General features: G+C 56.3%; 2 protein-coding genes across 2 annotated transcripts in view; both read right to left on the bottom strand.

Annotated features, from left to right (window-relative positions):
- The window catches only part of TTLL8 (tubulin tyrosine ligase like 8), a 47,863-nt gene extending 47,580 nt beyond the window's left edge, over positions 1–283 (bottom strand). The window contains exon 1 of the mRNA XM_055329413.1: positions 220–283. Within this exon, the coding sequence (XP_055185388.1) occupies positions 220–271 (52 nt within the window). The 5' untranslated portion in view covers positions 272–283. The remainder of the gene's footprint in view (positions 1–219) is intronic.
- A 1,258-nt stretch (positions 284–1,541) lies between these two features.
- On the bottom strand, positions 1,542–24,175 carry MLC1 (modulator of VRAC current 1). The gene is made up of 12 exons (XM_055328700.1): positions 24,053–24,175; positions 23,561–23,830; positions 21,872–21,961; positions 20,733–20,786; positions 19,845–19,946; positions 13,438–13,536; positions 12,893–12,964; positions 11,973–12,089; positions 9,109–9,165; positions 8,380–8,502; positions 4,545–4,697; positions 1,542–3,422 (listed from the first exon to the last, which is right to left on the bottom strand). The coding sequence occupies exons 2-12, from the start codon at positions 23,738–23,740 to the stop codon at positions 3,348–3,350; spliced, it is 1,122 nt and encodes a 373-aa protein (XP_055184675.1). The 5' UTR covers positions 23,741–23,830; positions 24,053–24,175; the 3' UTR covers positions 1,542–3,347.
- Positions 24,176–24,179: the final 4 nt, after the last annotated feature.

Below are 24,179 nucleotides of genomic sequence, written 5' to 3'. Positions count from 1 at the left end.
CCGAGCAGAGGACCCTGCACCACTTTCCCAAGCTGCCCAGCCTGGAGGACACAGGTGCAGGGCAGGGGGCCGGAGGTGAGGGGGCTCCGGGGCAGGGCCGGGGGGGCGGGGGTAAGGGCCCCGAGCACAAGCTCCGGGCAGGGCCGCGGAGCCACTAACCCCACCCCGCCGCCTCCGCCCGCGGGCGCCGGAGGATGGAAGACGGGCGGGGACACTGACTGCTTTCCTCTCTCGGGTCTCCTTCCCGTGCGACGGACGAGAGCGGCTCCATCGCGGCCTCCGGCTCGCCCTCGCTCGCGCCGGCTCGCGGCCCTGCAGGGAGAGGGGCATGGGCGAGGGCTCCTGGCCGCGGCGGGGCAGCCAGGGTGAGGGGCGCGCAGGGCTGCGGCGGCGCAGGGCTGCAGGGGCCGTCGGGGCTCCCGAGGGCAGCGCCGGAGGTGGGGGGCGGGCGGGGCGGGCGCGGCCCGCGTTCCAAGGAAGAGTGTCCGGGGTTCCGCGGGGGGCGCCTAGAGGCCCGGGGCGGGGCGGGGGGTCCAGAGTCCCGGGCCGGGGAGGGCGCGCCGGGGCCGCGAGGACTCGCGCGGGCCGGGGCGCGGGGGTCCCGTGCGGCACCCGCAGCGGCGCGGGTCCGGGTCCCGAGCGGAGGGGCCAAGTGCTCACCCGGGACCGGCCCCGTGGCGCGCGCGGCGCCCCCGCCCCCCGCCGCGCTGCCCGGCGTCCCGCGGTTGCCCGGGGCAACGGGCCGGGGCTGCGCGGCGCATTGTGCAAGCCGGGCGCGCGGGGTGGGGGACGCGCGGGGCCGGGGGGGCGCGGCGCGGCGGCGGGCGCGGGGCGTAGGGCTGCGCGGGCGCGCGGGCGGGCGGCGGCCGGAGCGGCTGCGGCGGGGGCGGCCCCGCGGGCCGGGGGGGAGGGCGCTGGGCCCGGGGCTGAGGTCCGAGGCCTGGGGCCGGGCGCGTGGGGGGGGCCGGGCCATGGTGTCTGCGGGAAGGGGAGGCCGCGCCACATCCCGCCCGGGGTCATGCGGGCCCACCAGGCGCAGGGCTGTTGGGGTCACACAGGCCCCCCCCCCCCCCCCCCCCGGCAGTCAGAGGCCCCAAGTCATAAAGACCCGAGAGTCACAACCAGCCCCGGCCCCGCCCCAGGCCTCCCTCCGACCGTCACTCCCGGGTCCCCAGCACGGGGCGGGGGACTGCACACTGGGCAACCAGGGCCATCGGAGGACTTCGGGTCCGGGGAGAGACCCCCGGGGGGCCTTGGTGTCCCCAGGTCATTCATGGGGCCAATGCTGCCGCCTGCGAGTTCCAGCTCCACCCTGTGACCCCACCACCCGGAAGTCCCCAGCGTCCAACTCTTCCTCCCCACCTCCTGGAAGGAGGGGGGACTAGAAAAGACCTTCTCCCACTGGTAGATTTCAGAAACTTACATGTTACCTTTATCTTGCACCTAACTCCCGAGTCAACCCCAAAGTGTGGAGCTGCCCCCACTCGCATTAGCAGACCTCTCTGCAGCGGGCAGTCCCCGGGGCCCCCCACCCAGGCTGGGGAGGCACTCCCAGCCCTCCCCTCCACCTGCCCTCCTACGCTCTCCCTCTCATTGTTTTCAGAACCCAAGAGCCCCGAAATAAAATAGGCTGCATTTACATGTTAGCATTTATTGTTCAGGAGATGCTAAACTGTATCAGACAAAAATGTAAATGGAGTTATAAATTTTTAAACCCCCATTTGCCTGGATTTCTCAAGCTCTCTCTGAAATAAACTACAAGCCTGTATTGAGCCCCCAGACGTCTAATTCTGGCTCTAAGACTCAGACTTTCTGGACACCCAGGAACACATCAGCATGTCCTGTGCTGCTTCGGGCGGGGGGGAGGGGGGGGTGCTGGGGGAGGCCGTGCACACGTGTGCAGGAGAAGCCATCAGTGCTTCCAAGTACCTCTCCATGTCTCACCTGCATTCCTCCTGTTTGAAAATGACCCAGCTGGTGGTGAAGACAGGCAGCCAGTCACTTGTGCTGGGAAATAAGGAAGCAGGGCACATCATGGAGTCTACACCCAGCAGCCCCATGTCCTCACCCACGAGCTCAGTAAAGAGCAAGCATTAGCACCTCCCAGCCGAGCACAGGGCTGTTTCACTCTTTCCAGGGGAAGGAAAGAGACCAGCGCAGGCATGTGTAGGCTTGTGAAGGACACATGGGACAGTGAACTTTCCACTTTGGAAGGAAGGGTGCGGAGGAGTCATCAGTGACCAGGTCCACTGGGAAAGGTAACTGTCCTCCCAGAAGTTCCAGGTGTACTCAGGGGACAAGGAGAGGCACACAATCTAATTTTGGGCGGTGCTTTTCAGTGAAGGGGATGTTATTCTCACAGACTGCCTCTGCTGTGTGCCCGAGGGGGAGGGTGGCAGTGACAGATGGGGGAGACCCCTGGCCCGGGCTCAGCTGGGTCAGGTCAGGGAGTGCACGGAGACGCTGATGCCCCGAGGGTCCCGGGGGCATCTGTCTGCGATTTCAGGCATGGTAACCGGAGTCAAAGCAGAACCCACAACAGGAGGAACGGGACCAACCCCACCCACATCACCAAGGCCGACGAGACCACGAAATGTGGCCCAAGTTTTCAAAGCCTTGGATGGGGCCCCACCCCAAAGAACACTGAGCTGTCACAGTGGCGAGGGTCACTCCCAGCATGGGTGCTGGCAAAGGGCTCAGGAGCTGGGAACCCCCTGGTGCCAGTGCAGCCAATGCTGACCCGGGTCTCTGTGTACCAGGGGCGCCACAGACACCAGGGCCATGGAGAGGGCAGGTCCCTCTGCAACGAGGTGGAAACTTGGGCACATGGGCTTCACAGAGGGACAGCTGTGAGCGTGGGGGCGCCCCTGGCTCATGAGACATGACGGGAATGTGCAGCTCTGCTCTCTTGTCAGAAACCGTGCATGGCCGGCTGGGCTCAGACGACAAACACGGGAGCTGGTGAGACCCCTGTGGGGCTGTGCACGGCCGGCGAGCTGCCTCCTCCACAACGGGCCAGGGAGGCCGGCCAGGTGCAGGGGAGCAGCCAGGCGGCTGGCCACACCTGTGAGCAAACAGATGCCCCTCGGCCCTGGAAGGCCTGGCTCCTGCTTGCCCTCCTCACCTGAAGGCCCCGTGCCACCGCCCTGGGGGCGCCTGGGCGGCCAGGACCTGACACACTGATAAGCACAAAATAGTCAACACGAGCCTGAGAACTAAACTACTCTAAGCAATGAAGACTCCACCTTGCAGCCTGGCCTGGACGGAGGTGGAAGGCAAGTCAGTGGTAGCCAGATGACAACTAGCCAGGTGGGTCCCTGCTCCTGCCTTGGTCTCCCCGCCCGTGCTCACTGGGCCATCTGTACCACCACGGCCCTCCACGCCTTCTCCTTGTCGAACTCCTTCAGTGGGCTCCTGGACACCTGTGGCCAAACAGGCAGAGTGTTATTCCTCCTGGGCCCCGGAGCAACAGCAGGTGGGCAGGACATCTCTGCTAACTCGTGGGCTTTTCTCAGCCTGTGACAGGACCAGAAACAGTGCTGGACTCCCAGGAGGGGAAGCAGATGTCCCTGGTCTTCCACGCCCCCACTGACCAGCACCTCGGCCCGCATACCCCGTGGGAACACGGCCAGGGCAGGGTGGGCTCTGGGTCGGGGTGGGAGGCCGCCGTGGCAGGAGCACCTGCATATAGTAGGTGTCCAGTAAATACTCAGAGACAGGGCAAGGATATACTCCATGGTGCAGGAATAAACGGGGCGGGGCCAGGCCCTCCAAGCTCCTCCCGGGGGTAGGGGCCCGGCACCCCCACAGACGAGGGGCCTGACACCCAGGGAAGGAGAGTGCTTGAGGCACAGGTCACCAGACAGTTGCTAAAATTAGAGTTGCCCAGGCCTCTGGCACCTGGTGGGAGCTCTCCTTCACCACTCAGCTCCCTGGGGTCCCCGCCCAGGCCTGGGGGTAGAGCCGTCCCCACGGAGACCAGCCCTCACTGGTTAAAAACAAGGAAAGGGCACCATCCTTGGATCTCCGTGAAGGAAAGCCCAGGACAGTTGGAGAGGACTAGGGTTGCTGAGCAGGGGCCGAGAGCAGGAGCACAGGTGCACCCGCACAAAGGTCCTGGGGCTGCTAGCACCGGGTGGGAGGAGGGCCTGGTCCACGCAGGGCAGCCCTGGAGGACCCTCCAGCAGCCTCCTCAGTCCACAGCGTAAATACCTGTGGGCGGGCAGCTCATGGGGAGCACAGGGCAGGACCTGGGCAGAGTACTGTCCGGGTGGCCATGAGCCCGGCACGGGGGCTGGCATGACGTCACCTCCAGAGCCTGTGGGCCAGAGGTCACTGATGCCACACCTGTAAGGAGCTGAGTCGGTGCCCCCACGAGGGGCTAGGGAGGGAACTTCTGTGACCAGTGTGGAGGCTGACCAACTTCCTCTCCACGTCCGTGAGTAAAGCTGAAGGCATTCGGCTGTGGTAGCTTCCCGGGAACGAAGCTGTGTGTAGGGCCACCCCACCAAGACAGGGCAGCCAGCGAGTCCGAGGCCACTCACCTCCCCTGGGGGGCGCTCTTGCTGGCTGGTCTGTGCGGCATCCCAGGATGCTCCCAGCTTGAAGCTCACACACTGGATGACGGTGCCCGTGTTGAGGCCAGCCTGCAGCAGCAGCTCCAACATGAGAAGCAGCAGGAGCACGTCATAGGATTGCTGGCGAGACATGAGGTGGTGTAGTGCTGAGCAGCATGGCCGCTGCCCGGGGTCCCTTGAGGCCACTCCCCCAACCAAGCGAGGCGATGCAGGCAGGCCCTGGCCCTGGCCCTGGGGCTCCCGGGAGCTTCCCCAGAGCTGGTGTGGAGTGACCGCAGGTACCTGCCCCTTCTGCACTGGGATTTCTGTCTCATGAATGGGAGTCGAGGAAATCGATTCTGCTGGAAGTTCTGCTGTCCTCGCTTTAACAGATGATCTACAGGTAGCCCGCAGGCTGCTGAGCCCTGTGAGCAGCCCCAGGGGCCCACAGCCAAGTCTCCCACACCCCGAATGTTAACATAAAACCCCCAGCCCTGTACAGTGTCATTGTAGGAAGGCAGCAAGGAGACACAAGCCCTGTCCTTAAGTTCAAAGATAAATTTAAACCCAAGCCCAGTTTAAAAAAAAAGAAAGAGTGGTTTCTGGAGCCAGGCAAAGTTGATTCAAAAATGTCCAACACAAAAAAACAAATACACAAAAGTGAGGTAACCCAGAGTGATCAGCAATGAGGAGACTAGCCCACCAGCTGGTGAAGCCGGTAATAAAACTTTCACAATAGGAACAGGGCAGCACCGGACAACACACGTGTGAGAACGTCAGGCGCAGAAACGGGCCCCCACACAGACAGACGCTCAGCGTGTGATCAGGGCCACCTCTCCAATGAGGGTGGAAAGATAGGCGTCCCAGTGGATGGCGTCTGAAGCCCTCAAGAGGAAAGGCTGGCTCCCCCGCACTCCAGGATAAACTCCCGCCAGACACGAACAAGAGCCTTTCTCATCGCGCCTTAAAATCCAGAAGCAAGAAAGACACTGACAAACTACATAAAACAAACTTCCTCATAACAGAATCACAGCCAGCAAAAGGCAGGCCAGCCACCACGCGGAGGCCTCCTCCTGGCTCTGCTGTTACAGGGCGCTGGTCCCCCAAACACTGGTGGAGCTCAAAGCCCCCGGAAAGTGGGCAGGAGCTCACCCGGAAAGACACGCCAGCACCGCCAGGCACAGCCCAAGGCCCCACAGCACTTGTGTCCAGAGAGACGCACACACGGCTGCCACACCGGGCGCTCTGGCTCGCCCGCCTGACAACCCTGTGTGCGGGCTGTGGAGAAGGAGCTCCCAGGGGACTTGGGACCTCCTGTGAGGGGGACTCGTCACCATCTAATAAAACTACACACGTGTCCCCGCTGACCCAGAGGCCCTCTCCGAGCTAACCGTCCTAATGACGCACCGCACAGACTCAAGACCACGTGTGTGCACCGAGGAGCTCTTGGTAACATCAGGTAAGAGAGTAACTACCTCTGCCCCAGGAACAGGCCGGGAGTGCGTGACATCATCACGCGACCCATAATTAAAGAATACAGAAGAGCCCCCATCCTGGGTACTGAGGAATACAAACAGAAAATACTAAATTTGAGCGCACATTAGACCAACAGCATGACCACGGGCAGAAAGGGGGTTATTTCCTCAAATAAGTGACGTCACCTCCTACATGGGTTAAGAGGAAGCTGTGGGATCCCTGGGTGGCGCAGCGGTTTGGCGCCTGCCTTTGGCCCAGGGCGCGATCCTGGAGACCCGGGATCAAATCCCACATCGGGCTCCCGGTGCATGGAGCCTGCTTCTCTCTCTGCCTGTGTCTCTGCCTCTCTCTCTCTCTCTCTCTCTCTCTATCTCTCTCTGTGTGTGACTATCATAAATAAATAAAAATTAAAAAAAAGAGGAAGCTGTGACTTCACTCAGCAGGTGTGCTGCTGGTAGACTTGGGAACATTCTTACATGTATTATAAGATAAAATAGTGACTATATTCAATGTTCTCAGAAAACAAGGTTTTTGAAGAGAAAAGTGATGCAAATATAACAAAAAAGCCCAAGTACATAAATTCTGAATTGGAAATACAATATAAATACAAGGCCTTTAAAAATCTATATTTCTCGGGGCTCTCTGGGTGGCTCAGTGGTTTGGCGCCTGCCTTCGGCTCAGGGCGTGATCCTGGAGTCCTGGGATCGAGTCCCACATTGGGCTCCCCACAGGGAGTCTGCCTCTCTGTCTCTCTCATGAATAAATAAATAAAATCTTTGAAAAAATAAGTAAAATCTATAGTTCTCAGCTCTGTCTCCTGAAGAGGCTTAGAAACAATGATGCCCCAGCAAGAATGAGCACACAGAGCCCCCAGAGCTTGACTTCTGTGTACGGTTCTCTCTGAAGGGGCCCAGGCAGCTCAGGGGCAGGGGCAGGTCTGCAAGCAGAGGCTTCGAGGTAACTTCAGGGAGCACAGGGCTGGCAGGTGCCTCCTCTGGCCACAGCTGGGCCAGCTCAGGAGTCCTCAGCGGCATTCCAAAGAGGAGCACCCGTCACACTGTGTGCCAGCTCGTCGGGGATGTGGGACAAGAGAGCCAGGCAGGTCATCTTTCTCTACTCCTCCGTGTAAAACAACAGCTCAGACAAGGGTCAGGCACCAGGGCTAACCCCGTGCAAGGTGCCAGGACGCGGCATCCACCGGTGCCCGGCTCATACCACAGTTGTGGTCACTTCCTTCCTGCGAGAGCCACTCACCTGGGAGCACTCTGGCAGCTGCTGCCAAACCAGGTGGGAGGGGACAGCACTTCCTCCTGACCTCACCCCTACAGGCATCACAGGAAAGAGATGCACAAGTGGGACCTTCTCCTAGACATGTGGCCTGGACTCCAAAAAGTCAGTGTCTTGGGGGAAGAGGTGGGGACTGTCCTGAATTGAGAGACTCAAGGGCAAGTTGTGGCCCTCGGCTGGGCCCTGCTCCAAAAGCTCCAGCCCATGGGGCGCAGTTTGGGGGACGATCCGTGCACATGGCCTGAGGGTGACACCGCGTGATGATTTCAGGCCTGTCAGGTACCACGTGGGCTGTCTGTGGAGAAGGCAGTCCTTTTGGAAATGCCGAGGTTTTTAAGGTGGAGGGTCCTGTCGTCAGACTCCTGCTGCTCCCTTTCAGATGCTTCCGAGAAATGACGCACATGCGTCCGTGCTCCCAGCCGTCAGTGTAAACACGTGTATAAACAACGTATAAGCTGCTGGGGAATCCTTTCCATTCTTCTGCATATCTGAAATTTCTCATGATAAACATTTGGGAGTAAATACAATACCTGCCGGTTAACACCACAAGGTATCTAAGCGACAGCCTGGTGATGTGTGTCTGAGCCCGCGGAAACAGTCATGGGGGGGTTATCGAGAGACTCTAGAGTCCTGGTTATGGGCATGTTCATCTGTGGAAAACCCCTCAACTCCCCTCAGATTTATCTATAAACCTGATGTGATTCCAACAAAAATTCCAGTAAGGTTGTGACATGACTGGATGAATAACGGATTCTACGGTGAGGATGGAAGCAAGAGGGGCTGAGAGGGTGTTCAGGCAGGCAGGGGGCCACTCGAGACCAGGCACCATGCCCAAAGTTAGGAAAAGAGGCAGCCTGTGCAGAGCTGGGGCCACACGCCCACCAGAGAGGAGGACAGACACTACCTGGCTGTCCACACAGAAGTGAAGGAGATGCAGCTTGGGCCCCACGCGGGTCAGACGCTGGGCTGGACCACCCGTCCTGGCAGAGCCTGCTCCCATGTGGCCCACAGGGCAGCAAGGCCACATCTGTACAGAGTTCTGAGAGAAAAGAACACGTACCTTGATGGCCGGTGGGTAATCTTTGAAGATCTCCATGATTCTCATGATGCTGAATGACAGGTACCCAGAGGCCGTGAACAGCAGCGGGGATGTGAGACTGCAGATGGCGATCAGCACCTCCACCTGAGGGAAGCAGACGAGAACTCGGTTCCAGCCAGCCCGTGGGGCCCGGGAGCCGCTGCCTGCACAGGCAGGCAGCCTCTGGGTTCGGCACGCGGTTCCCGCTAGGCTCTCTGCGCTTGGGCTACCAGAAGCTCCGAGCACGGCTCGTGTCACGAGTCCCCCCAACTCAGATACAAGTGTCCACTCTTGTATGAGTAACACACATGCACAGGTGGCCTCCTCGCGCTGCCCTGAAACCAGTTCCTTTAACCTCTGCCCCATCAGAGAACGATGCCTGGGTGGTCTGGGCCGGTGCTGCACACAGGTGCTGCCAAGTACAAATGCAGGCTTTTCTGGCCCAAATTTAGCAACTATCCCTGTCAACAACAGACAACCCGACAGGATGCAGGCTGAGGCTCTTCGCTGAGTCACAGACTTTCTCCTGACTTTCTGTTTCCACAGACAGTCCTGCCCTCAGAGCCACACTGGGGCCTCCCCAGGCCACCCCCTGCTCTAGCCCGCAGCCTGGTTCCCAGAACTGCCCCACCACGCGGCAGCCCAGGTGGGACAAGCTGGGCCCTGGCACCGCAGAGCAGGCCTCAGGCTCCTGGGAAGGGCTTCACTCACCAGACACTTGCTGGGACACTCGGCTGTGACGTGACTGGCAATGGCACTTGGAAAACACTGAAAGGAAAGAAAACACGTCGACTTGAGGGGTGATGGTTGAGGTTGCAGTCACGCCCTCTCCTGCTTTCCCCTGTGCATCCTTGGAGCCAGTGGGGCAACACGGGATGGCCTCTCCAAGGCTGCAGAGAAGCTCAAGGAGCCACAGCCAGAGTGCCTGTGTGCCCTGGAATCGCTGCTGTGACCTCCGGACTCGTCGGCTCTCGGAGACACAGGACGCTGTCCCGAACAGGTGTGCATGCACCGCAGAGACAGAGGGCACGCTCCCGCACCACTCTCAGCGAGCGCCCCACCAAACATCACACATGTTCTTCATTCTAGGCACAGGACACAGTTGGGTGACCCTGCTTGCACTTAGGAGTCTCCCTGACCAGAGAGCCTCGTCCCCCGTCATCAGATGCACCAGCTGGCCACAAACTGGCCTCAGCCGGGGCCACTGTGCTCTTCCTCGGCGTCAGACTTAGGGAGCCTCGGGAGACACAGGCCTCCCCAGGACCACCCACCACACTGACTTTGACCACGGGGTTTGACCACGGGGTTAGCTGGGCTCTTTAGGCTCCTCACTGGATGGGCACCTCTGCCCTTTCATAACAGGTAGATGTCCTTTTCCACTTATGTGAAGGAGATGGATCTAGTTTCACACCATCCCTGGCAGAGAAAAGCAAAGCAGGGGATCCCTGGGTGGCGCAGCGGTTTGGCGCCTGCCTTTGGCCCAGGGCGCGATCCTGGAGACCCGAGATCGAATCCCACGTCGGGCTCCCGGTGCATGGGGCCTGCTTCTCCCTCTGCCTGTGTCTCTGCCTCTCTCTCTCTCTCTCTCTCTGTGACTATCATAAATAAATAAAAATTAAAAAAAAAAAAAGAAAAGCAAAGCAGGAAAGCCCATCCTCCGCAAGGAGCCCAGGGAGCTCATGGCCCAGCCACACACCCACAGAGGAAAAGGAAATGACCACACCCTGGGTGGGAACAGCTGAGACCCCCGGATACCGGGGACGTATCTGCACTGGTTCAGGGTTCTGGGTTGAGGGTGAGCAGGCTCAGGGCTGAGAGCCTGGACAGCCAAGGGAGGATGACAGGGGAGCAGGCCAAGGAAGGTGGGGACACTGGCACTCTGAAGATGCTGCTGTGGGCCTGGGGCCAGGGAGTCTCCTCCCTCTAAGGAGTGTGGGGGGCGAAGGTGTCCATGAGGAGAGCATGTGGACATGGAGCAGCCGGTGGGGAAGTGACTCAGGCCAAGAGACTCCTGTTCATACACACACGTACCCAGCCCAGGGAGGCTGCAGGGACAGCCAGGCCCCGAGCCCTGACCCTCTCCACCTGTTCCATGACCGTGGCCTCTCCCACTGTCCCCAGACTCAGCCCTCCCCACCAGGGAAACTCCCCTCACCCCTGGCCAGTTCTTCCACAGCTGGGGACTGGGAGCATCTGCAGAGAGAAGGCCCAGGGAGGCTGGTCTGGGGGTGACTGCTTGGGGGGGTCGCTGAGCATGTTAACAGGGCTGCTCAGGCGAGTCTCTTCACCATCAGCCTCAGGTATTTGGTCTCTGTTGCAATAACTCAAGGACATAATTCCAGGTGCTTCCGCGTCACCTGAGAGGTTAAATATGCAGACGTGCCTCCTCCATTTTCACAGCTGCACTTGTGTGCTGGGGCAGGCACGAGGCCAGTTCTCTGTTCTGCAAGCCCGACCTGTGCACTGGCAGCCGGCAGCTGTCCATCCCACATCCTCCCTCTCCCCACAAGTCCTTGGGGAGCATCTCCACCATTATTCCCAGGGATCAGTAAGGTTGGGCACAGGCATCTGCGCCATTGCTCTGAGCCCTGGGATGCAGCAGGAGCACAGCACCTCAGCTGAGTGTGCCAGTGGTCAGGGCAGAGGCCAGGCTTCCAAGGCAGCTTCAGGAAGAGCTCCTGGACGAGGCCAGGGATGCTCACTGCGTCCTATTCATTCATACAGGATGACCCTGGACAGAAGGTGGGACAAACCAGCCCCTCCTGCAGGCGTCACCATGTGCCACAGTGATGCTGCAAAGCAGCCACCATGGGGTGACAGCGCCCAGAAGCACTGGGCACAGGTGTCTGCGGTGTCCAGGACTATGGGACTTTGGATGTGCTGGGGTTGATCTTAATTGTCCCATGTGGCTGTGAGGGGCCCACACTGGCCATGGCTGCATAAGACTGAGAATGGGAGGCACTGGGCTAGAAGCCCCATAGGTGGCATTTCAGTTCAACACTAAACAACATTAACTTACATGACCAATGTTAGAATTGCTCATAAAACAACAAAAGAACCATACAGGACGTAGTGACCATGTATATCAAGCACTTACCGAGTACCAGTGTTGTGTTAGGTATTTTACCACAGTAATACTTAACATAAGATAACATAAATATGTTGCATTTTACAAAACAAATCACATTACAAAGCAAGATAAACATATCACACCTCGTACCCTTGCACAAAATAAAACCAGTAAGTGTTCGCCAGGAAAACCACCAAGACAAGAAACCATGCTATTGGTTCGTATAAAAACAGTTAACTTGCTGACCCATTTGAGCCTTGATTCTCAAATCCCTCTGACTGTGGGCCCAGGGAGGACCCAGGCAGGGCGGCCAAGGCGAAGTGTCCTGCTTGGTCCACTGGCACCCACCTTCCACCCTCTCTTCCAGCTGCTCTCCCACCCGAAAACCTCCAAAGCTGAGCTCCAAGGCCCACAGTGACTGTCCTGGTGAGAGGGGACCAGGGCTCGGCCAGCAGCCTGCTGGCCTGCACAGCCAAACAGACAAGGGCCACCAAGGTGTACTCACGGCCACTAAGATCCAAAAGAACGTCACTGAGAGGTGTGGCCCCGAGACAGCGTCATCCACGTTCAGAGCGATAACCCCACCCAGGACAGCAGAGACACCAGCAATCACCTCGATGACCTGGGGGGCAGACACACAGGTAGCATCACCCAGGGAGTGTCTGACAGGTGGCAGGGGGGCAGGGGGCATGAAGGGACTGTTCTAAGAGCTCAGGGCCAAAGAGCCACACGACCTATGTTGAAATGTTGGGAACCACCTCTAAAAGAACATGGAAAAAATGCATAGTTTCCAGCTCAAAATTAGTGAGAAAAGGAGAAAGGCAAGGAACAGGAAGGAAGATGCTCCCCCCTAATTAAAAACAGGAAAGACAGGAGAGAAGGCAAAGAAGCTGGAAGAGACAAAGTGGTTAAAACTGGGTAGAAACATGCAGCGCGGTGATGCGGGCCCGCACGTGAGGGACTCTGTCCACCAGGCCACAGAGAGGACAACAGTCCCAGGGTGCTGAAAGAAGCATCCCCAACCCAAGGACAAGCAGAGCTGAGCGTCTGAGGCTGACCACAAGGGAGCCTGGCACTGGGACCCGGCGACACAGGCATCACAGGGGCAGCCATCAGCAAAGTTGCTGAGGGATGAGAGGAGGAAGCCCATATGGACCTAGGGACACAAGCTCCAGAAACCATGGCAGAAAGTACAGAACCAACCAGCAGAGATCCTGAGTGCCATGCTCAGAGCGGGAGGTTTATTAGAACGAGGGGGAAAGCACGCAGGTAAGGATGGAGGGCGGCCCCATCACCACCCTGCCAACCAGGACCCTCCTGAGAGTGAGGCGGTGAACTAGGAACTCCTGAACCCTGGGGACAGGATATCACCACGGACCTCCCCTAGTAAATCAAGTAACAAGGAGAAAGGCACATTTATCTTACTGAATAGGATTTTAGGACCCGGGCAGGAAATGCCGCTTCGTACAAAATGTTGGCGCTCTCCAACATGGGACCCTGAAAAGAAACAACACATTTGGCCTGGTGACTCTGCATGTGCTGTGGTAGGGGGATGCACCTCAGGAGAGCCGCTGCAGGGGCTAGGGGCAGGGGTGTGCCCAGGAAAGCCGCAGCCCAGGCTCTCAGCACCAGCTAGCTGTGTCTCGGCCACCGCTCAACCATGCTCCGGGCCCAATGCTCTCCCTGGTCAGGAAAATAGGACTAATCCCTGCGATCCCAGTGTATGTACGAGGTGACCCTTTCAGCAGACTCGGTCTCTCCCTGGGAAGCGTGGGGCAGTGGTGCTGGGCCAGAATCAGTCTATGGGGAGGTCGTGTTGCACCTTCCACTTTGCCTCCGAGGCCACGAGCCTCATGAATCCCTGGAGAATGGGGCCAAATAGGGTGCCCTGGGGCAGCCCACCACCCTCAGGGGAGTGAGTGCTCTGGGGCGCCTGCTGTGTGCCCCATGCAGCACAGGGCTGGACCTACCTTCTGCTTACAGTGCGCCTCACTTGATCGTGCTGAGATGATCACTGTGGCCGCCATGAAAAGCTCCAACAGAAGGAGCAGAATCAGATTAAAATTTATCTGCCAAAGAGAAGACCTATGTCTATGAAACTGGCTCTCTTCACCTTTATTCTGTAAATGTAGATGATCCTATGGACAGGTTTAGAAGCCCGTTCAAAGCTCTGGGCAGCTTCCCCTGTCCAAGGCCTGATGCTAGGCACAGGGCCACATATCACCTCTGACTCACGTAGGTCTTTTCTTTCCTCTCTTTTAAAACCATCCTTAGCTCAAAGGCTGGATTTGGCCATTGAGCTGCAGTCTGCTGACCCCTGAGCTAAACCCTCCTTAGTGGTTCACCCCTCCTGGGTGTTTAAAGATACAAAAGCTTATGTTCACATCAAAACCTGCATGCTTTACACAGCTCTATGCATAATTGCCAACAACTGAAGAGACCCGGGTAATAGAACTGTTCCATATCTTGATCGTGTTGGCAATTATAGGAATCTGTGCCTGTGTTAATCATCATAGAACAAAATCCTTTAAAAAGTCAATTTAAGGGATCCCTGGGTGGCTCAGCAGTTGAGTGTCTGCCTTTGGCACAGGGTATGATCCCGGAGTCCCAGGATCAAGTCCCACATCGGACTCCCTGCAAGGAGCCTGCTTCTCCCTCTGCCTGTGTCTTTGCCTCTCTCTGTGTGTCTTTCATGAATAAATAAATTAAAAAAAAAAAACTTAAAAAAGTCAATTTAACTATAGGTTATGCACAGCAGCCAACCCAGAGCCCCCGCCCAGCACCCTCCATGGGGCTCCCGCCCTCGGGGCCTCCCTCACCTGCTCCCACCACCCAGGGCAGGTGCCCGGCGACTAGGGAGCCCCGGAGCCCGTAGACGGTATTCCCATGAGCCAGCCCTGAGCCCGTCCACCTGCCTTGTCTGTTCCTCCTCCAGAAACCACGGGACAGGCTCCTGCCCCGGCCCCCTCCTGCGCTGCCTCCTGGGGCGACCCCCAGTGCCCCCGGCCTGGGCACGGCCTGCCCCCTTCTCTTGGGAGCTGTGAGTGACAAGCTCTCCCAATGGTACTGTCTCCTGATCTCAGGCCTTGCCAGACCTTAGTGGTAATAAAACCTACATTTAAAATCAAATGAACCTGACGTTTGATCTACAGAACCCTACATGCAAAATAAAACAGAGAACTTTTTTTTTAATATAGTATTTGGTGAAACACTAACAAAAACTGACCATCTATTGAGCCACAAAATAAGCCTTGGTAAATTCCAACAAATCTACACTACAAGTTGTGCATTCTGACAGTAATGATATCAGAACACGACAAATGGAAGACTTCAAAAAATAATCTCATATCTGTTTCAGGAGGGTCCTAGCAAAAACCCAGGGACAGCCACGAGGAGGGACTGGAGGAAGTTTAACCAGAGGAGAGCTCACAGGTCTGAGCCGGGAAGAAGGGAAACCTAGCAGGTGGGCAGGAGTAACCACTGAGGACCAGGGGAGGCAGGAGTGACTGTGAGAGAGGACACAGCCCCATCCTGCCACCCCCAAGGCCTCAGAGGCAGGAGACGGGGCACACCAACTACTCCTTAGTGCCCCATCTGTATCTCTCTGAGCCTTCCGGCCCACCCATGCAGTCTGCTCTGCACAGGCAGGGAGGGGGAGGCAGGGCGTGGGAAGTGGGTCTGGAGAGGCGAAAGGGGAACCTCGCCAACACTGAGAACCAAACAAAGATGAAAACGTTACATGAGAATCTGGAATGCAGCTAAGACGGGACGGGACACACCCCGAGTGAGCCAGGCTGCCAGCTCTCAACAGAGGTAGCATCCCAACTGACCCGCCAACAGAAGAGGCAGCCCAGAGACCCAGAGACATAGGAAGTGAGGGAAGGACAAACTGACCAGTAAAGAGAGAATGGCAACCAGAAACAAACCAAAGGAGGTTCACAAAACAAGAGCTGATTCTTTGGATGGATGAGTAAGGTCTATACAGTAAAGACACAAATAAAATTCTGGAATGAAAAGGAGAAATCACAGATGGCACACATAAAATAGTGAGCAGCATTACAAGCTACTACATGCTGATAATTTTGAAAAACTGTACCATATGGGGAAATTTTTGATAAAAAATAAAAAGAAAAAAGTCAGACCTTGACACAAGACGACACAGAACACACATGCTAATAACAACAACCTCCCTCAGCCACAGCTTCAGGTGACGATGACTTTACAGGCAAGTTCTACACAACCTTTAAGAAGCAGTTCATTTTATCAATTCCTAAACACGAAAGAGGTCATTGCTGCCTAGTTTACTTTATGGGCCAGCGTAACCTTGACTCTAAAACTGAAAGAGGGAAACAGGCCCATTTCAAGGTGATGCAGAAATCCTAACCACCATACCTGCCAGTCACTGCATCAGAATATCCACAACAACACTGGTGCCATCAGGGAAGTTTTATTCTAGGAAAGAAAGGCTCGGGATCCCTGGGTGGCGCAGTGGTTTGGCGCCTGCCTTTGGCCCAGGGCGCGATCCTGGAGACCCGGGATCGAATCCCATATCGGGCTCCTGGTGCATGGAGCCTGCTTCTCCCTCTGCCTATGTCTCTTCCTCTCTCTCTCTCTGTGACTATCATAAATAAATTTAAAAAAATTTTAAAAAAAGGAAAGAAAGGCTCAACACCAGAAATATCTATCAATCTAATAAACTAAGTGGGAAAACGTCATCTGAACACATACAAAACCAAACTATTAAGCTTCAACACCTATTTATGTTTTTAAAATGAAAACCTCATCGTAAACCTGCACTTGAAGGGAACAAGGGAACTTGGGAAAAGTTACACATCAAAAATGCAACAGAGACTCTGGATGCAATTCATGGGTGAGGAATAAGACAGAAATGTCCCACTGTTGTCCACGTGCTGCAGACCCACTGCAGCTGCGCAGCAAGAAAGAGCAGGCTGGAGGGCTGACAGGACACTCACAGATGACGAGCTCACCTGCACAGGAAAACCAATACAATCCACAACAACTAGGAAGGATAAGAGAGTTCAGCAAAGTTTCCAAACACAAAATCAACTGATGAAATACCCTTTTTATTTAAAAACTGGTAGTTTGCAAATTCACCTAAGTGAATATTCAGCAGCAAGGGTCAATCTCCTGGTTGATCATGTGGGACGCTCTCTCTTGGGGAAGCTGGGTGAGGTGCACACAGGAACTCTCCTACTCTTTGTGCAAGTTATTTTGAGTCTTAACATATTTCAAAATAAAGAAAAATTTCAAATCAATACCTTCTCTCTGCACTCCAAAAACCCATCTGAAAATATAATTTAAAAAATAAGGCACTGTTTATAATACTAACAAAATCTGTAAATGACGTAGTGATTACTTGACCAAGAAGACACAAAACTGAGGCCCTAAGGACACAGAAGATGATCTGAATAAGTGGAGAGACCAGGAGGCTCTTCCATGGGATGATTAATGTAACAAAGATGTTACTTGGGACAAAATTATTCTATGAATTTAACCATAATGCAACCCCAGGTACAGTTGCTGAGGAACTCCGTAAATCCCTTCCAAAGTATAAAGTCAGAGGTCAGCCTTGAGGGAGGAGGAGGATGTGACTCTGGCCCAAGGCCGTGCGGTGTGGCCCCCAGACAAGGTGGGGAGCAGCAGGGGGGACACATGTACTGTGTAAAATCAAGTCCTGGACACGAGGAGAAAGACAACCTTGATTTTCAGATAGGCCAAGGGCAAAAGCAGGCAGCTGTCAAGGCGGGAAGCTCAGGAGGCGGCAGAGGAGCACCACGTGCTCAGAAGCATCAGGGATGAGACAAGGGGAAGGGACGTAATGAGTTGCTGCCACTGGGGCCGTCTGACTGGGACACAGGGGAACACTGGTGACACCAAATGCAGGGAAGGTTGTGGGATCTGAGGGGCCTGAGCAGGCCGGGAGGGTGAGAGCCGGGCCCTGCTCTAGTGCAGGCAGTGCAGGCAGAGCGTGCTCCTTGGCGTAGGAGACGCCTGCAGAGATGTGTCCATGGACGTGAGCCATCTGGATCCACCCCTGAAGAATGCAGGGGAGACAGGCCCTATTGCTGACGCTGGGCAGACTCATGGGGAGCTAGATGGGGGAAGGACAGGGAACAGAGGAGCTCTCCTGCATATACCACGTGGGGACATCAAGATGTGGTTGCCCGCAGGCAGAGGCTGAGCATTTGGGGCCCCACACAAGCAAGGAGCCGGGTGTGGGAGTCACAGCCCTGAAAGGTCATGTCTTACTCATGGCTATTTCCCGTGTGTGTGTGTGTGTGTGTGTGTATGCACACACACACACATCCCCAGACACTGGTGGTTCAGGCCTTAGAACCATGTGCCCTTGGTGCCACAAAAGCACTTCCAGTGGGCTGTTGCTCGACCTTCAGATGCCAGGAGCCACCCGAGGGCCTGGCTACCTGTGGATTCCCGTGTGGTGGCCCAGGTGGGGTGGAGACTGGAGTTCCAGCTCCAGGACGGGCAGCACTGCAGCCACGGCCACGCTTGAGAAGGCTGGCTGGTGTGCAGTTCTCAACCTTTCATCATTCTGTGTCGTTGGGGGCACAGTCCTAGGCAATAGACATTTGAGTATTTGTTTTGCTTTGGGGTCTTGGGCACCATACTCAGGGCTGCTGGAGCCACACTTTGTGGCCGAGTGCACCAGTGCTTCCCGGGGTCTGCACTGTGTGTGGGATGCTGTACGGAGTCCTAGTGTATGTGCTGCTTCAGATGCCAGACTGTCTCCAAAGGGTGTGAGAGTCGCTTCAGATGGAAGGCAGGCACCTGGGGCTTCTGCCCATGTGATGCTGGAAATGCCATCTCCTTGTGGCTTCCATTTGCCTCCTCTGATTACAGCAAGGCTGAGAGTGCCTCCTGCTGCCAGGTGACACTGTGCCTCACTCCTCAGTGAGTGCCTAAAGCAGCCTCCTGCCCTGGACCTTCTCTTATGGATCTGCAGCAGGAGCTGGAAGGGGTCCCCCTTACGGTGTGGGCTCCAACAGCTGGGTCACAGCACTACCCTCTTCCAAGTCCAGAGCCATGTTCTCCCCATGTGGCGCTGCTCCAGGCTGGCCTGGTCGGGGGTGAGGGCACCCGTCTTCCTGGTCCCATACCTGTGGCATCGCTTTAATGAAGACATCCTGATTCTCAGGAAGACTTTGATTTTCTACAAATCAGCCTCACAAACCTTCCAACTTATTCCCAGGAACTCCACATTTATCACTATAAAATGATTTCTGTATTTAAGTTACTTTTCCAGAATGTTCTGTTGCCGGCACAATTGTCGTACCCAGCAACCCTGCTACATGTGAATTCTGAGGTCAAGTCAGCAGGAATCCCTTTGCCTCCAGATTATGGCAACATGAGTGTCCCTTCCAGATCCACAGGACAATGCTCATGCCTCTGCCTCAGGGGCCTGGCTGACACTTCCTCAGGGTCACCTCATCCTCTTCCTGATCTTGAAAAAAAAGTAGTTCAACATTTCCCATAAAACAGAAGGGTCTTTTTGTTTGTTGTTTTGAGGTATCTCTGATGAGCCCTCTTTCATACGAGACTTTTCTGCCATTGTAGTTTGCTTGTTCATTCATTCATTCATTCATGAGACACACAGAAAAAGAGAGAAAGAGAGACAGAGATATGGAGAGGCAGAGACCCAAGCAGAGGAAGAAGTGTGCCGCATGTAGGGAGCCCGATGTGGGACTCGATCTCGGATCCCCAGATCACACCCTGAGCCAAAGGCAGATTCTCAACCGCTGAGCCCCCCGGGCGTCCCTGCCATCGTAGTTTAAATGGGAAGGTTTTTCCATTTTTCTTAGTGGTTCACACAGTAACAGTGCACCTTCCAGTCAACAGCATCAGAAATTTGATGAAATACTTAGTAAAAGAGACATTAGAGATATTACCAACAAACCCATCCACTGGAATCAACGCAACAAATAAAGACCATTCTCAATGGGGTGCCTGGGTGGCTCAGCCAGTTAAGCATCATCATGATCCCAGGGTTCTGGGATTGAGTCCCGCACTGGGCTCCCTGCTCAGTAGGGAATCTGCTTCTCCCTCTCTCTCCTCTCTCTTACTTGTGCTCGCTCTCTCTCAAATAAAATCTTTGAAAATAAAAAAGACCATTCTCAAAAGCATAAATAAAATTCTCAAAACTTCTTGGACTCAAGAACTTTGACACACACACACCGCATGACTACTGCACATTTCCAACCTAATGACAGCACCTCTCTGGACCAGACCTGTGGGACCAGGGCTCTGGCACCCATATCAGCAGGAAGACATGTCCAGGAAAAAAAAAAAAAAAAAAAAACAGGAAAACGGGTGGGACCCACAGCCCTACTCAGGGACTCACGTCTATTGCCGAGGGGTTCACGACCAGTTTGCATCCAAACCAGATTAAACATGTAGTGGTGATTGCGAATGTGGACACAAACAGGATCTGAAAGTTGGGGATCTGGAAAACAAGACAAGGGTTCACTCTTTCTTACATAACTTAAAAAAAAAAAAGGCATCACTGAACCAAATTCCAGGTTGTTAATTAAAACTCCCAAGAAGGGGGGCAGCCCCAGTGGCACAGCGGTTTAGCGCCGCCTGTGGCCCGGAGTGTGATCCTGGAGACCTGGGATCAGTCCTGCGTCGGGCTCCCTGCATGGAGCCTGCTTCTCCCTCTGCCTGTGTCTCTGCCTCTCTCACGAATAAATAAAATCTTAAAAAAAAAAAAAAAACTCCCAAGAAGGGGGCACCTGGGTGGCTCAGTGGTTGAGCGTCTGACTCGACTTCAGCTCAGGTCATGTTGCAGGGTCATGAGATCCAGTTCCACACTCAGCGGGGAGCCTACTTGAGATTCTCCTTCTCCCTCTATCCCTCCCACCCCATGCTTGTTCTCTCTCTCCTTCCCTAAAATAAGTAAGTCTTAAAAAAAAAAATAGCCAGGGAGGGTGCCCTGCAGCCCCTCGGGGGTGGAGTGAGGGTAAGGAAGCCCTGCTGGGGGGGCTCAGGGTCTGCAGGCAGTGGAGACACACCCTTCCACATACGTGTGTGCATGCAATCACACACACACACACACACACACACACACACACACACACACACACGGGCGGGTGCCCGTCAGTCCCAGAGGCGGCCTCGGCCAGTTTCCCCAGCCTGCGGCCTGGTACATTCTGCCATTGGGGCTCTTGCTCAGCTGGGAGCCATGCGCTGTCCCCACACCTGCAGAGACCGCACGGAAAACTGGACTCACCGCACTGATGTTTCTCCGTGAAACGGCAAAGCTCACGATTGCTGAGGGAAGGCACTGAAAAGAAACCAGAGCTCTGTGAGCCAGTGGTGAATCCCCTGGGTGTCCCTATTTGGGCTGCAGTGCTTAAGCTTCCAGAATGACCCAAGACATGCCAGCCAAACAAGTGCCACCAGTCTGCAGGCACAGGGGTGTTGCCAATGGTAGAAGGTCTCGTGCCTTTCAAAATGATTTATTCTGGGAAAAGTTTAATTTTTCTGAAGAGACAAAGCAGACAGATAATGGAAGCTATTCTCACTGAACACACTTAGAAGCCAGACTGTCCCCTCTACTGACTGCAGAACAGCAGAGTTCACCTTAGCTCACGTTTTACCCCAAAAGGGAAAAGCGTGTCTGTGTGAAGGGAGAAGAAATGTTCAGGAGTCCCAGGACCCCTACGAGATTCTCGTCAGACCCACACCCCCAGAGTTGACCCCCACAGAAGTGAAGCATGAGGAGGGCAAGTGTGGGGATGTCAGGCCAGTGGGGAGGTGGAAGGAAGGGCACCAGCCTGGGCATTGTGGGCCATGCCAGATGTCACCCCTGAGGACAACAGGACCCCACAGACCCCATGAGCCACGGGGACAGAGCCTGCAGGACGCAGAGCAGTGGGTGGACGAGGGCCCTGGGGCTGGGCCTGTGAGGGCACAGGGGGATCTGGGGGAAGAACATGCTTGTCTCCTCAGCCTGCCACTTCTGATGTTTTGCTGAGACATCCAGTCGAGGTCAGCGCTGCCCTGGAGCATCTGGGTCAGAAGTCACTGTGACCCCCAAGAAGGGCCACCTAGAAGGCTCCAGAGAGAACAGCAGGGGATGGGTCACATTCTTTCAACAGGCTTTGTTCTAGGAGAGCAGAGGCCGGGCTCCCTGCCAGCTCACAGCCACTAGAAACCCAAGGGCCGTTTCCCATCAAGGAATCTGCGGAGTGAGACTGACACTTGCAGCAATCACTTCAAAAGTAAAAATCTTACTTGAAACTCAAGTCAGAATGGGAGATACTGAACGAGGAGCAACGGAAAGCAACACGCAGATTTCAGAGCAAAGAAACTCCAATGCACCTCAAACCTCGGTACTGAAAGACGCGACAGAGGAGCGATGCTTACCGATCCTGCAGCACAACGTAAGTAATCCATTTCAGAGGGAAACACGTTTCCCAGGTAGAGCGAAAACCCCGACGTCACAAGTAGACAGCTCTGCAAAACAGCACGATTCGAGTGACAACACAGGCGTGTGCACTTGAGGATCAAGTCCTCTGATTACAACTTAATAGTCTGTACAATGCCACCTTGGACGCCCGGTTCCCACCAGACCAGACTCCTCTCTGAAAAACAGCCTCAGCCCGTACTCCCCCCACAGTGTCAGACTAGGGGCCTCGACATTCTGGGAAGACAGAAAGAGACCTCTGTTGAAATTTAAAGCAAGGGGAACCCCGGGTGGCGCAGCAGTTTAGCGCCTGCCTTTGGCCCAGGGCGCGATCCTGGAGACCCGGGATCGAATCCCACATCGGGCTCCCGGTGCATGGAGCCTGCTTCTCCCTCTGCCTCTCACTCTCTCTCTCTCTCATAAATAAATAAAAATAAAAAAAAAAAAAGAAATTTAAAGCAAGAAAAGGTGCTTCTCTCCTGAACACACCCCACCATGTGCGATTTCAGGTGCCTTAGCATCCCAACCCCTGGGCGTCACGGAGGCTGGCAAACATCCATCAGGTGCTCTCCGCAAAGCTAATCCAAGTGGACAGCTGGGAAATGACTGCTCGAGGAAGGGGCTGCAGGTCCAAGGGCTTCCTGGCTGGGGGGGGCAGCCAGGCCTCACGTCAGGCCTGGGAGACGGGATTGTACCACTGAGGGTGAGGCTCTGGGGCGGGGCTCAGCGTCAAAGGCCCAGCCCCAGGGTCTGGGCTGGGGTGTGTGCGCCCCACTGTGATGGGAGCAAGGGGCCTGGGGCCCAGGCAACAGAAAAGCCACGACACAGCCCTCGCGAGGAAATGAGCAGGATTGTATGTCCTAGCCACAGGCAGCAGCAGGCAGCGCAGAGTCCAGGACCCTGGGAGCAGGGAGGAGAGGCTTCTTCCACACCCGGGGAGGACGGGCGAACCGTCTCAGTGGGACAGGGAAGGGTGGGCAGGACCCCTGGGAGTGCTGGGGGGTGGCCTGGGAAAGCCCAGTGTGGGGGGAGGGCACTGCCTGGATCCTAGCTCTCTGCCCAGGCCACACAGAGCCCTGGGGTCCCCCCTGAAGGAAGGTGCATCCAGTGGCCCAGCCTGGGCGAGCCTGCTCTGGGAAGTGACCTCTTTAGAGGTGCGGTGCCCAGCAAGCATGTCTGACGGGAAATGTCCCGACCCCAGGCCTGCCTCCTGCTAGCCCTGTCCCTCCGACTGCAGGGTTCTCCTGTGCCAGGGCCCTGGCTTCCCTCCTTGGGGACCCTGACCAGAGGTCTGCTCAGAGCACGGCCCCTCCTCCTGTCTTTGCAGGGCAACTCCAGACCCCCCGGGGAGAGGGTGGTGGAAGCTACCCTAGTGCAATGCATGACCCCACAGAGGGGAGGCCTGGTCGTGGGCTGTCCCGACCCTGGTGGGACATAGAGGAGCCACAGCCCAGAGGCCAGCAGTAGCTGGGGCTGGACATTCGTGAACTGAGCCCAGAGAACACAAAGTAAGCACATCAGGCCTGAGGGGCTCCAGAGGAGAAGTAGTCCGGGAAGCGTACTCTCCCAGGCCCCGGGGACGGCACCTAGGCCAGGGGACAGCTCGTGGCAGGGGGAGGCCTCCCCAGTCCTGCTGGGGAGCTACTCACCCCCATCAACACGGAAAGGACCCACGTCTTGTGACTGAAGCACGGGGGCAGCCTCGTCGCCAGCTGGAGGTCATTGGGCTTGGTGTCCAGGGCGTAGCTCCCTGCGTCAGGCCTTCCGCGCTCCAGGGTGGGCATGCGATCATAACCGAGCTCCTCCCTGCCCTGCTCGTCCCGCGTCATGGTGCCCAGGACACAGACCGTCACATTGGCAGCCCCAGGACAGTGGCACTCGCAGCCGGGGTCACCTCTGCCGCTGTTATCCGGGCCACTCTGGAGCAAGAGTAGTTAAAGGAAGTTGTTTTCAGGAAGGGGAACATCGGCCGCACCGAGATGCCATAAAACTAAAGGGAAAAAGCAGCACTTAACCCCCCTCCCCCCGAGGGGCTGCGATCACCTTCCCAGAGAGCCCCAAGCGGCTGTAACGCCTGGGTGATGCGGGCTCCCCCCACACCCCACCCTGCACCAACAGGAGCCCTGCGCCGGTCAAAGCACCTTAAGCTGCTTGCTTCTGAGCCCTGGTCTCCCGTCTCCAGGCGAGAGGTGGCTGCTACCAAGCCATCCGGCCTCGGGCTTCCAGCAACTGCTATTCACCAGGGAACAAAAGTCGCAGCAGCACCAA

This window comes from Nyctereutes procyonoides, unplaced genomic scaffold (genome assembly GCF_905146905.1).
Source record: "Nyctereutes procyonoides isolate TBG_1078 unplaced genomic scaffold, NYPRO_anot_genome, whole genome shotgun sequence".
NCBI classification, from domain to species: Eukaryota; Metazoa; Chordata; class Mammalia; order Carnivora; family Canidae; genus Nyctereutes; species Nyctereutes procyonoides.
Note: the sequence above shows the minus strand (reverse complement) of the source record. Positions and strands in the feature narration are given on the sequence as shown.